This window comes from Montipora capricornis, chromosome 5, assembly GCF_036669925.1.
Source record: "Montipora capricornis isolate CH-2021 chromosome 5, ASM3666992v2, whole genome shotgun sequence".
In the NCBI taxonomy this organism is placed as follows: domain Eukaryota; kingdom Metazoa; phylum Cnidaria; class Anthozoa; order Scleractinia; family Acroporidae; genus Montipora; species Montipora capricornis.
The window spans coordinates 5834696-5847393 of record NC_090887.1 but is presented as its reverse complement, the minus strand read 5'-3'; the positions used below and the strand labels follow the sequence as shown (position 1 = coordinate 5847393).

Here is a 12698-nt window from a genome sequence, read left to right as displayed (position 1 = left end):
GGGGAGACCAATCAAAACGTATATGGATCTACTGGTGAAATATCCTTGTGTCATCTCTAAGGATAAACTGACATCTTGCATGGATAATCGAGAAGACTGGCGTGACAATCAGCAGGCTCGCCTGTGGGCGACCTTAGTCTAGTTAGCGAGGTGACTTTCACAAGAAATTGTGGTACTGCGTCTGTGCTTGAGTGAAGAACGTTGGGTAACTCTGAAGTATGGCCAAAGCTCAAAATAGCCTCGATTTAATCCCGGATTATTTTAATTTTCTTCAACAGCCTGGGTTATTACACATTCTCACTTAAAAAGTTAGCAAATTAGACAAGTTTACTTCATATCTTGAGAAGAGTCTTGAAAAATATCCGAGAACGGGACCATTTTACAAGAAGTTGAAGTAGATAATGAACGCGCACAGCGCTGGGCTGAGTTGTCGATCCTTTGTTTATGCGGTGAGCATGCGATTTCGCTTGCATTGCTGACAGGAAAAACGAATCTTTTCCATATTATGGACGCTCGAGCTGCATTCCTTAATGTCCAAATGTTTTTTTCAGAGATGTCTGGTGTAACAACTGAGTTCTTGCGACAGAGAAGAATCTTGTGGTATTCCGCTCTAAAGGAGCGATTCATGATTCCATATATGAAAGGGTTTAGAGCTGCACTAAGATAATTTAGATAAGTACAGAGCAGAGTTCTTGTGCGAGGCGGAGTTGTGTGCGACTGAGCTATACGATCCGTGGTCATGATAATTAGAATTGGTACCCAACAGATGCCAAACCCAAGAAATGTTGTCAACAAAACCTTGGAAATCTTGATTTCTTCTAATGAAACATTAAGATTCTCGGTTATGCCGGGGAACGTCAAAGAAAGTTGATGCCTTCTAATGGTTTTAAAAACAAGCGTATAGCAAAATATAATCACAATAAAGGATAAAACAAAAAATGCAAACTCGAGTAAAGTTTGAACAAGGGCATGTGCGATGAGACACGAAGCATAGTTTGGCTCGTATCGCACATGCGTTGACTTCGTTACAAGTAAACTCACGTACAAACCAAGAACAGAAAACCAAATAACACAAATAAGAAGAAGTGAGTTTCTTTTGGTAAAAAGCCGCTTGTATACCGCAGGTCTCACCACTCGAACAAATCGGTTGATGGCTGTAAGAGTTAAAGTCGCTATTGATATTGAGGCAAGCGTCTGAAAGACAAATCCTTGGAGATTACACAGAAATTTGGAGTTACTTATCCATCCATCTGATATCAGGATAGCCGACGATATGGGTGCGCAAATCGATAATGTAAAGATATCGCATACTGCGAGCCCAACAATGAACACGTTTGTTGAGGTTCGAAGTTTTGGACATCGAACAACCACTAAGGAAACCAGCACATTACCAAACAGCCCCAGAACTCCAATTACTGAACATACCGCAACTTCTACGATTATAATGCCGATACTTCGATCCGTGTTCAATGCTGTATACTTATCAGACATCACGTTTTCAATTCACTACCTCTTGTCGTGTTATAAAGTCGACCTCGATTTCACATCATTATTCGCGCCGCTGTTCTCTGTACTCTATGGTTGTAATAAAAAGGCTAAGAGGCTTGTTTTTTATCGCCCAAAGTAAACGTTTGGCCAATCATGACACGAGTTTCTTCTGTTTCCTTTGTGTTGCAAATTTAACGTTGATCTGTTTGGTTTGTAAATAAATGTCCGGTTTGTATTAACACGTCTACATGATCAAACTTTTGCACTGGTGGCCGTAAGTGTTTCATCTATGGTCCAGTTTTTATTAAAAAAGACCACCTACATACGTATGTTCTTTCTTCTTCTCTGTGCATGGCGTTGAGTTCATCCTCCGATTAGAGGAAATCACATTCCATTTTAAACAATCTTTAAAAGCATTTTGCGGTTTCTTAAATCCGACCATTAGAACTTAGACATTCTAATCCTTTTTTGCATTGTTTGTATATCACGCCGTTTTCACTTTAAAATTATTCTGAGTTCCTCATTTGTTCACACAACTTCTGCTTTCTCGACACAGATTTTCGCTTAAACAATTTTGATTCCACTCTTTTGACTTGACCACGGAATTTCAACCTTGGTGATTGAAGAATGTTCTTTCAAAACAAACTGAGTGGAAGAAAGCTTTCATAAATTAAAACAAACATTGCTTTTGTTTTAGTTCGAGTCCATCAATGCCAAGCCTCCAAAATAAAGCGCGGTTCCTTCCAAGCAACGTACTGCAAGTCTACTCTCGGCTGCAAGTTTGTCGTAATACTCCGGATTATGATGGAGAGATGATAATGAACTTTATTTAAGTGTCAACTGTGTTTAGGCGCTGGGGGTGGGGGGGCTAATTAGCGACACTCTACAGAAATGAAAATCAACTTATTTCAAATCGTAAGTTGATTTTTTTGATGATAGGGGAAAACCGGAGTACCGGAAGAAAAACGTCTCGAAACAAAGTAGAGCATTGAACCAGCAGACTCAACACGGGTTCTCTCACCACTGTGCTATCCTATCTCCCTAACAAATCACCCTGGTTTCGTTGGAAGCTTTATATAGCTAGTGACACCCGTTTTTCCATTTCATGATTAGAGTTTCACACTACAATAAGGTCTCAATAGGCCATTTTACAGTTGTTTTCTTAGCGATCTTGCCTATGAATAGCCGCGAGGCTGCAGGTGACCTTGTACCAGTATTGATACAGCCCACACTGCCACTGCTTTTCTCATGTAAATTGTGTTGTTGTAATTCTAATTAGTCCATATTAACATTACAAAAGCACGAAGGTTTGTATCAAAACTGGGTCACCGGCAGCCTCGCTTCCATTCTTAGGCCAGGTAACTTATCTACAACTGCAAAGTGGTCTATCACCAATCATTATATTTACCTCCACCTGCTGTTAGCCTTTCCATATAATTTGATTCTTAGCCTGTCACTTCGATCATCATGATATTTCGCAACTTTTTCAGTGTTCTCTACACGATTTTAAACATTTTGGGATAAAATTTGCCACCAGTTCTTTACACTTCATTTGAAAATCCCTAAGGGAATTCTATCCTGCTCTTGAACTCAATTAAATTCTTGCGTCTTTTTTTCTCGTCTAGCCAGCGTTCATTGAATTCGAAGTTTTGGCCGCGCGAAAATTGGGGCGAGACAAAAATAGACGCCTGTCATCTTTATCACGAATAAGAATATAAAGTATAAACCGCCTCGTTTGGCATCCCTTCAGTCCAACTCATTTCCAGGTTCATTTAAGAAATCGTTCTTCTGTATATTTACGGCCAATGGAACGCCAAAAAGCTTTCAGTTGGAGATTGACCATTCAAAAACCGTAATTATGTTACCTGCTGTTTTGTTTTCATTCACTTGTCTCACTTACTTCAGCCACCAGCTTTAATAGATGATCATGAGTTTTCGGGGGCACCCAACGACCAATTTGTTGTAAAATGTATTATTCTACCCCAGTTAATGAAAATAAATGTTATTGAGGCATTTTCAGGTGTTTTTCAGTGTTGCTGGGAAAACATTATTTGTTCCTTTTTCCCAGCAAGACACACAAGAAATTTCCCAGCCAGCTAGATAAAATTGGTTGGTTTCGCAGCCAACTGATCAGCCAGGAATTCTGCGCGCTTTCAAATCCCTCGATCCAAAACGACCGAACAAAAGCGACAAAACCGGGACAAAACAGGTTTTTTCCGCAAGCGCAATCACTCTGACCAGCCGTCGTATGTTTGTGACTATTCTCTGGGAGAGGGAAGGGGTTCTCTTTTTTTTTTTTTTAGTCGTCCTCAGAATTCAGAGTTTCTACAGCCAGCTCGGGTTGAAATGCTAGAAAAAGTCAGTAATTCCCAGGCAAAACCTCTATCAATAACAAAATTTCCCAGCCAGCTCATCGAAACACCTGTATTTTTGCCAGCCAGCAAGATTCCTCTGGGGAACAGATTCGTTGGGTGCCCCTGAGTTTTCCCATATTACTTATGTTCGATTAGCTTTTCATTCGTCGGTCAGATAGCCTAAAGATAGACTTTCTTTCGCTTTAATGGTCTTTCCAGTTAAATTCAATGACGGCTGTCTCCGTTTCTGTCGACTTCACACAGACTGAATCGTTTTACTTGCTGAAGAGAGCCGAAACATAGTTATGTCACAAATGGAGCTTTTCTACGAGAAGTTTGCTATGAACTCAAAAGCAATGTACCTCAGCACTGAGCTAAAATACTACTGCAAGAAAAGCCTGCATCAAAAATAGAGCTGTCAACTAATGCACGCGATGATTGCCCAACTAGCAGGCTCCGCACCGTTACCCGCTACTTTTTCGCTATATATTAAACACCTTTTTACATCCTATTTTCTATAGGGCAGGTATAATTTCAAAGTTGGATAAAATTCGTCGTCTGCGGAGATGATCAAAACATGATCTAACCAGTGGTAATGCACAAGGGATTTACATCCATTTTCTTCAATTCGTCGAAAAGCGGACTGGACAATCAATATGTATGTCTTCTCTTTTTTCAACATGTAATTTACTCCTCAAGATTGTTGTCCCTCTATTACTCGAAGTAATTTCTTTCAAAATTAAAAATACTTCATAACATTGCCAAAGTTGTTGTGGATCCACGAGCCGAAGGCTCAGAAGATGAAGAAGAGCTACACTCTCTCTTTTCTTTATTAGAACGTCTAATTTGGCTGCTGAGGCTGGACTTTCTTATTTATTCAGTATTTTGCGATTTGAGTCTGAAAACGTTCTTAACATGTTCTTAAAGTTGTGTAGGGTACTAAGTTCGATTACAAAGTGAGTTGTTCTTCAATGAACCACTGCATGAAATAGGAAAAAAAACGTCCCGGCTAAGTATTTGAGTTAATTGTTCTGAAAGACTGCGGTTTTGCATTTCTTTTATCTGTATTCATACTACTCGCAAAAACAAAAAAAAAAACCACAAATGGGTAATTCAAAAGAAAGACGTTTTGAAGTCACATTCATCCTGGGTATCTTCTTGGTATGATGTTAAAAGTTTTGTTAATTTCGGCCAGAACCTATACAAGAAAGGTTTTCAAAAAAAAAAAGGAAAAACTTAGAGCCTATTTCTGTCTGTATGAGGAGTTAACCGACGAGCGGTCGTCGTTGCATGCACGGTGTTAAACAATTGATCATACAGCAATATGTGCTCTCATGGTTCTCAGGCGAATCGACGTGATGAGCTTGTTTAGTGGTAACGGCGTAATACCATTGGTTTAATTAAGTATAGAGCCGTAGTTTGTTTTAAATATAAACCAGGACATGAAGTGATAAATTGTCTGGCGTAATGAGTTAAAATAGGAAATGGATGTGCGACGACTATTATTAATTCTAAGAGAAGCCAGAAAGCGTGGTTTGTCATCATGCTTGGGAACCTTAATCGATCAAATATTTAAGAATGTTTTCTGACTTTAACGCGAGACTGATCAAACTATAGCAATTGTTAATACCAGTGAAATGACTTTGAAAGCGATCAAGACTCGACGATAAATAACCGCACTGCATTTCCGTTTCTTCGATAGAAGGAGGGTGTGTCGAATTGACTCAATGTCGCCGTTTTCAATTTGAGAAATGCAAAGATGTACTTGAAGGGTAGGGACATTGAACCTGCGATTCTACGTCCGGTTGAAACAAGACACAAAGGGCTTTCGACAGGTCAGTGAAACGGGGTCATTGGCTGTCATTGATCGTCAATAGAACTCCGCGAACTATAGGCGTTGAGGAATTTCTCGCTAAGTAGCCATTAAATGGAAATGTCTAAATTGCGATCAACGTGGCGAGGAATTTGAGATGTCCGTTACTTCAATGGTAAATGATCGTAAAAGAGAAGATACTCGAAGATTTTACACTTCACTTGATTTTACCTAATATAACATAAAATAAGTAACCTGTGATTGAAACGCGAAAATCAAGATCACTACAGGTGACTTGAGTTCATCTACCTTGATGAAAACTTGCCGATAAATCCTATGTTGCCACGGTATTGCTTATGTCTGTTCGGAAATCGCCGAACGTTGAAGGTAAGTGCTAGCTGAAATTTGAAATACGCTGAATAATGTCTTAAATGAATAACAGAGCTCGGAATTCACAAAAAAATTGTTCAATTCCAGAAAGGAGTTAATTTTAAAATATCTCTGAGTCCTCTAACAGCTATCTAACACAGAAAATGATAATTTAATTAACACTAAAAATACATTTTAAACCGATTTTGTACCAGCTCTGTTTAAATTACATGATTGTTTCAAGTTTTATTGTTTCCATTTTAAGACTTACAAATAGTTTGAACGTAGGACTAAGCAGGAAAAAAACGCACCGGCCAAAGAATTGTCAAACGTCACATTTCTAGTTGGCTCGGAGACTCAGTGGCAGTCATTCGAGACGGGACGAGAAAATCATGGGCAAAATCCCGCGGGACTGGGGTTTTAGTGAACGCCAGTCCCGATTTTGCCCATGATTTTCTCGTCCCGTCTCGACTGACTGCCCCTGCTTCAAAACTTTTTTGTCAATTGTCATCAGCCAGCAGAGGACATTAGTTTATATGTAAACATGAGAAGGTCCGTTATTAAAATGGTGGGTTACTTTAGGTAATCGTAGAGATCACCGGACAGAAGGAAAATCTCAGCTGTTCGTGAAAACAACAAATATTCAAGTGTTACAGATTCTGAAACCGGAGGGTTTAATTACCAAAAATTTTTACCGAATTTATTTCACTTTTACCTTGAACTAATCGATCGCGTACAAACCTTGCCAATTACAGCAAACAAAACAATTTTGAAATAATAAAAAATGAATGGTGCTTCTTGCTAAGCACTTGGAAATTATGCAACAGCTGGCGTAAAAGTGGGAAATTTGGTCGTGCACGCTATATTCCGTTTTAACGAATTTTTTGCACTTCACTATCTCAATGGTTGAGTGAGCTAATTAGTTTTATAAATGGTGAGACAAGATTCGAAATGGCCGGAATTATTTAACAGTCAACAGTGCATAGCCTCATGTGTGATAAGAACTACTAAAATTCAGATTTGTGGCAGTGAATATATTGCACATATGTGAACGATTGGATAATAGAGACTTCGTAATCGAAGTGAAGAGAGGAAGTGTACTCTAGTAGTTATGGCGCTGGACTTGCCGGAATTCTGAAGGCCTGCCCGGCCTGATCACTACGACGTTCATGGCAACGACAAAGGTCACTTCAAACTATAAAGGTTGAGCAATCCTAAGTATTTTGCGATTCTTCCATTTTGTTCATGTTGTACAATGGGACATTTCCAAGTTGCTGTTTGTCTCGGTTTCGAAGTGAGTCTTGGTGTTCAACTATTGTAAGGGAAATGAGTTTGACTAACTAATGCGTCTCTGAGCTTCCACGCTCAATAAATTTGACACCATTACAGTTTATTCTTGATTATTTTTTTTGTCTTTTTTAGGAGAGCCCTGGTGTTTTTGTCGACAAAGTTGCACAGCTTGTCTCTTCATTTTGGCATTGCTATACGTGTACTATTTTTCCTGCTACATGAGGCATGAACTCAGAGCCACCTTTGATCACCCTCGTCCCCAATCCCTTAACTCACGCTGCAGGGGCGCGCTTACAACACTGACACAAGGGCACTGGAAGCAACGAAACGTGAGCAAAGAAGCTTTACAAAGTCGAAAGAGGATAGATGTCATGCTGCGCGAAAGAAAGGGTTGGCCGAAGCGTTTATTTCACGGGGATCTCCGTTGTGGACCTGTTTTTCCACTTCCCCGAAAAATCAGGAACAAAAACCGACCATTTGTTTTGGATGTACAAGCGCAGTGTGACGCGGAGAGTGAAAATTATTGTTGTCATAGCAACACTGGTTGGTGTGGTCATGGCGAAAAGTTTTGTGATTGCCCAAGCTGTACAAATTACAAATCATTCATCTCTGCCGAGTTAGCGCAGTGGCTGCCGAGTGATGGCTGCAGCGTGACAAACTTCACACAATTTTCCGCTTGTGAGTCGATTTCCAAACGAGTTAGCAGCTTGACATTTATAGGAGACTCCCTTGTTCGGCATCTTTTCTCTGCAATGCTTATAATTCTGACCAACGATCCTCTTTACGGAGCTTTAAAATTTAACACTACACCCAAGATGCGTGACATATGTAAAGGTGACAGCCAATTCGTGGATAGCATATGTCACGTTCATACTGCCATGACTTGGCGTGACGTGATAGACAATCCGAATTTTTGCAATCGCTGGGCGAGGTTTCAAATCTCTTACGTAAAAGCGTACAGGGTAGAAATTGCAAGCTTGGCACATCTTACAATCAAAAAACATCTCAACAAAGTTGGTTCTGTGGTTCTTATGGGAATTGGAATACATAATAACTTCAACTCGACAGCGGTTGTCCAATCATATCTTCAACCTGCAGTGCGTTTGATTTCAACTTCCAAAAATGGTTGGCCACACCTTATATGGTTATCTACCCATTCAACGGGTCCTTTGAAACCGATCAATTATCACCGTGACCAAGGCAACCTTGCGATTTCGTCATTTAATGAGAATATAGCAAAATACTGCAATGAACACAACATTGCTGTGTTTGATACGTTCAATATGACAACAGGAGTGCATAGTTTTGACGGAACCCATTTTGGGGTCGGAGTTAACATAATGAAAGTGCAAATTCTACTAAATTACTTAGAGGAAACCTTTTCAAAATGAAAGGCTGAAATTGAGGATTACGGGGCCCATTAAGTGCCATTAAATTGCTCTCTTAATTTCGAATCTCTCCGAAGTTTTGCCCGCGTTTAGACATTTTTTCCTGACTTTTTTCCCGACGTTTTTCTCGACTTTTTCGGAAGGCCGCTCACCCCTAACTACCAGAGTGTCTTGAACACAAAGATCCCTCAGGCCCCTTAAGACCCTAACACTTGAAAACGAAGAAAGTATAACCCAAAAAACCCTAGGCCTGACTTGAGCCCTACAGTTGGGTTTTAGGCCAAGGGTTATCCAAATTGAGGGTTTTGGGTTACTTTCTTCGTTTTAGGGGTTTTAGGGCAACCTCGTCACCAGGGTGCTTTTCCCTGGCTTTGAGTGGGGCCCAAAGCCAGGGAAAAGCGCCCTAGGGACGAGGGTTGGTCTTGGGGATCTTTGTTTTCAATAGGGGTCAGCGGCCAACCTCGTTCCCAGGACCTTTTCCCTGGACCTTTTCCCAGGACCTTTCGCCCCACCCCTAAGCCAGGGAAAAGGTCCTGGGAACGAGGTTGGGTCAGCGGCCTTCTAAAAATGTCGAGAAAAAAGTGAGGACGCAGTAAAAAAGTCGGGAAAAAAACTCAGAACGCAGGCAAAACTTCGAAGGAGATTTGAAATTAGTAGAGTAATTTAATGGCACTCAATGGGCTCCGTAGAGAATGGAACTAGCAGTTAGTCCAATAACGAATTTGTGTGAATTATGACGAAGGCAAAGCAGAGGTGATAGCTTAATTGCCCATCATTTGTGCAAGCTTGAACAGTCAAGCGAAACACAGGTTGGTTTTTCGCCGGTCTCCTAAAAGAAAATGATCATTTTTTTAACAGTTTGCTCCAAACTTCCTCAAACGCCATAAAATCAATTTTTGGTAAGCATTTGCTTATTAATTATCATGTCCAATCTCGTCTTCGTGCGGCAGATTTTTGTTTTAATTTAAAATTATTTTAATTTATTTTTCATTAAACTAAAATATAAAATTGCAACACTTACAAGTAACTGAAAAAATGCGATCGAAAACTGCATAATCCGAGACTACAAAATACGCTTAGTACACCACACAGAGGGAAATGCAGGACGCTCACTCGCTAAGCACATGCCACAATTAGCTTCTTCCACTTCTTAAACGGATGTTTTGCCATGCCTTGGCTAACTTATTACGCCTACTCGCAAATTTTTTCGCCATTTGATCAGTATACAGCTTTAGTCTTGGCTTTGTAAACTCCTATAGACGGATGTATAAACTAGTTAATTTACGCTTGTAGACATAAAATTTAGCCACTAATATCAGATGATTCATTAAAATCCTATAATCCTCGCCCACATTAAATAACCATAATAAGATTTCCACCAATGTAAACGGATGTACCTCCAGCTTACACTCATAAAGCCAAGAACAAAGAGATTGGCAAAAAAATAGTTATCACATCACAAAATCAAATTCGAGGGATTCAACATGTCGTTTACAAAAAGTGCAACAGAGCGGATAGGCAAAGCAATCATTTTTCACCTGAACAACTCTTCCTTTGTAAATACTATATTATTCAATAATTTATACTGAATTCACGGAATTTTGTTTCTATTGTAACCAAAAACGGTAGGGAATATACTACCTTTTTTTGTTCCTAAATAAAATTGTAAAGTGATCAGTAGATGAGATCTTAGAAAAAGCCGCCTCAGAATTTTCCATCCTTAAGTAAATTATATAGCTAACATTTATCTGGAGATTCAGTGTAGCTTGCCAGCTGATCTGCCTCCATTCACGAGGAATTGCGTCAACTATACTGTTTAATGTGGCTCAGTTGGTTGAGCACCGGGCTGTCACGCGGGAGGTCGTGAGTTCAACTCCGGCCGGGACCAACATTCATGCAGGGTCTTTAAATAACTGAGGAGAAAGTGCTGCCTTTGTAATTACATCTGCAAATGGTTAGACTCTCTAGTCTTCTCGGATAAGGACGATAAGCCGGAGGTCCCGTCTCATAACCCTTCAATGTTCATAATCCTGTGGGACGTAAAAGAACCCACACACTTGTCGCAAAGAGTAGGGCATGTAGTTCCCGGTGTTGTGGTCTGTCTTCTGTGGTGTATCATGGTTGGGAGGGTAAATGCTCGGAGATATTAGCTACACCAAGCTACTCTAAAATCCGAGGGCAAAGGAAGATATATGATATGATATGATATGATGTATTATATTATATTTTGAAAATATCTAATGGAGACAGGTTCGCGTTTAACATCATTAAGCCCTCTTAAACAGACACCCACGCCCGATGAAAAATCGCCAAATGTAATTATCCTTTTCGAAAAAAAGATGTTTGTCGAAGAGCAATAAATTTTGAACAGTTATATTTTTATTGTTCCAGATCACTTGATTCACCACCTCCTTGCCGGATTCATTTCAAAAGCCGACCAGGCACCAAGGCAGTCCTATAAAAGATAGGAAGGTGGATAGACAGTTTTCGGGTTTTAAAATTACACTTAAGAATACGTTTCCGCCCAAAGGAGAAAGATGATGATCCAATATTATCTTCCACGAACTACTATTTTCTTCATCCTCAAATCATTTTTAGCATCAACACTCTTTGTGCTAAAATCATGGATTGGACGACTGGCATTCTAAGTTCACCATCCTCAATTTCCGCGCTAATACGAGCAAAGCGCTTAATTTTATCATTGCATAGACCAAATCATGCTAACTCAATGTTACCCACTTCATACAACATTGAGTTAATAGCCGATTAGATTTCCAAATAAAACGGTAAATCAAACCATTTTAAAGGTTTAATCAAATCCACTCTAACTACAGCATAGCTGCTTTCCTTAGAACCTTCAGTGAACCTTAGGGAGGACAAAAGATTTGACAATTTGTATTTTCACCAGCAAAGTAAGCTCTTTCCCCCTCCACGAATTCAATAAATCTTTAATAGACTTCACAATTAAATCAAAGTTTTCTTTCATCCCGTACGATGTGTGATAATCGAATACAATTCCTTAGATTTTAACAGATTTACGCACTTTGTGGGGAAAATTAGATTGATTAAGATTCTGCGCACCAATAGCAAAGATTTCCGTGTTTTCATCGTTGACTCGGAGATTTGGGAAGTTGTGAAAAAAGCTACAAAGTTGCCTTTAAACGATGATAAGACGTTATATCTCTAAGAAAACAAGTCATATCGTTGGCAAAGAGCGTTAGTTTTACTGATTAGTTACTTTTGCGGCAGATTGCTCACGGCCAAATTTGAATAAGGGAGAGCTATAAAGGCTAAGCGGCCGTGATTCTATTAATGTTTCTTATATATATTCGAAGGTTGGAGGCAGTTCTTCGTGAAAACTTTCTTTGGGCAAAGACCAACTGACCCCGAGAAGAAACTTTAGTTGTGCTCTATTCTTGCCTTTTTAGTATAATTACAATTGGTATTAACTAAATAAATTAGAGTAATAGCTGCCTGCCAGGGATATTTTTGCGCGGTTGAAAACTATGCGGAGAAGTCACCGTACTCGTTCAAGAGAAAATCAGTAGCCATTCCTTGTTGGATTAAGCTTGGCGTCAATGAAAATCCGCGCCATTTTATCAATGTTTGTGAGGATGTGTGTGAGCTAAAGAGCTATTTTGCCTTAACGCCGGAGGACACCATACAGGACCTCGTTCCCACACCCAGGGGAAGGGAAAAAGAGAGTCCCTTGGGAACGAGGTTGCACAAACAGCAACACAACTGAGAAGAAAACTAGAGCCAACACTTTTAATTAGATTGAAACAATTTCAAAACAGGCATGGAAAATAACACCATGAATGACTTTTCGGCCACGAACTTCAGAAAGCAATAAATTACAAGAAAGGAAATACACTGGTTGTCTTTAAATATACCAAAAACGAACTTCATGCTCTTAAATCTTCACATAACCTAGCTATACACAGAATAAATATTTTTGTTTTTGTTTTATGTAAAACTAGTATCAAATACATAATT

General features: G+C 39.6%; 2 protein-coding genes across 2 annotated transcripts; one reads left to right on the top strand and one right to left on the bottom strand.

Annotated features, from left to right (window-relative positions):
* Nucleotides 1-230: 230 nt before the first annotated feature.
* On the bottom strand, nucleotides 231-1616 carry LOC138049259 (melatonin receptor type 1B-B-like). Its single transcript, XM_068895455.1, has one exon. It carries the CDS (start codon nucleotides 1489-1491, stop codon nucleotides 328-330), a length of 1164 nt encoding a protein of 387 aa, XP_068751556.1. The 5' UTR covers nucleotides 1492-1616; the 3' UTR covers nucleotides 231-327.
* Nucleotides 1617-5388: 3772 nt separating this feature from the next.
* LOC138048782 (uncharacterized) lies at nucleotides 5389-9180 on the top strand. Its single transcript, XM_068894901.1, has 2 exons — nucleotides 5389-5677; nucleotides 7447-9180. The coding sequence occupies exons 1-2, from the start codon at nucleotides 5602-5604 to the stop codon at nucleotides 8703-8705; spliced, it is 1335 nt and encodes a 444-aa protein (XP_068751002.1). The 5' UTR covers nucleotides 5389-5601; the 3' UTR covers nucleotides 8706-9180.
* The last annotated feature ends 3518 nt before the right edge of the window (nucleotides 9181-12698 follow it).

Excerpts from the sequence above, each read along its gene's own strand:
- LOC138049259 (XM_068895455.1), bottom strand. The coding sequence starts at position 1,491 with ATGTCTGATAAGTATACAGCATTGAACACGGATCGAAGTATCGGCATT.
- LOC138048782 (XM_068894901.1), top strand. The coding sequence starts at position 5,602 with ATGTACTTGAAGGGTAGGGACATTGAACCTGCGATTCTACGTCCGGTT. Across the intron at positions 5,678-7,446 it reads ACACAAAGGGCTTTCGACAG|GAGAGCCCTGGTGTTTTTGT; the intron begins GTCAGTGAAACG and ends TGTCTTTTTTAG.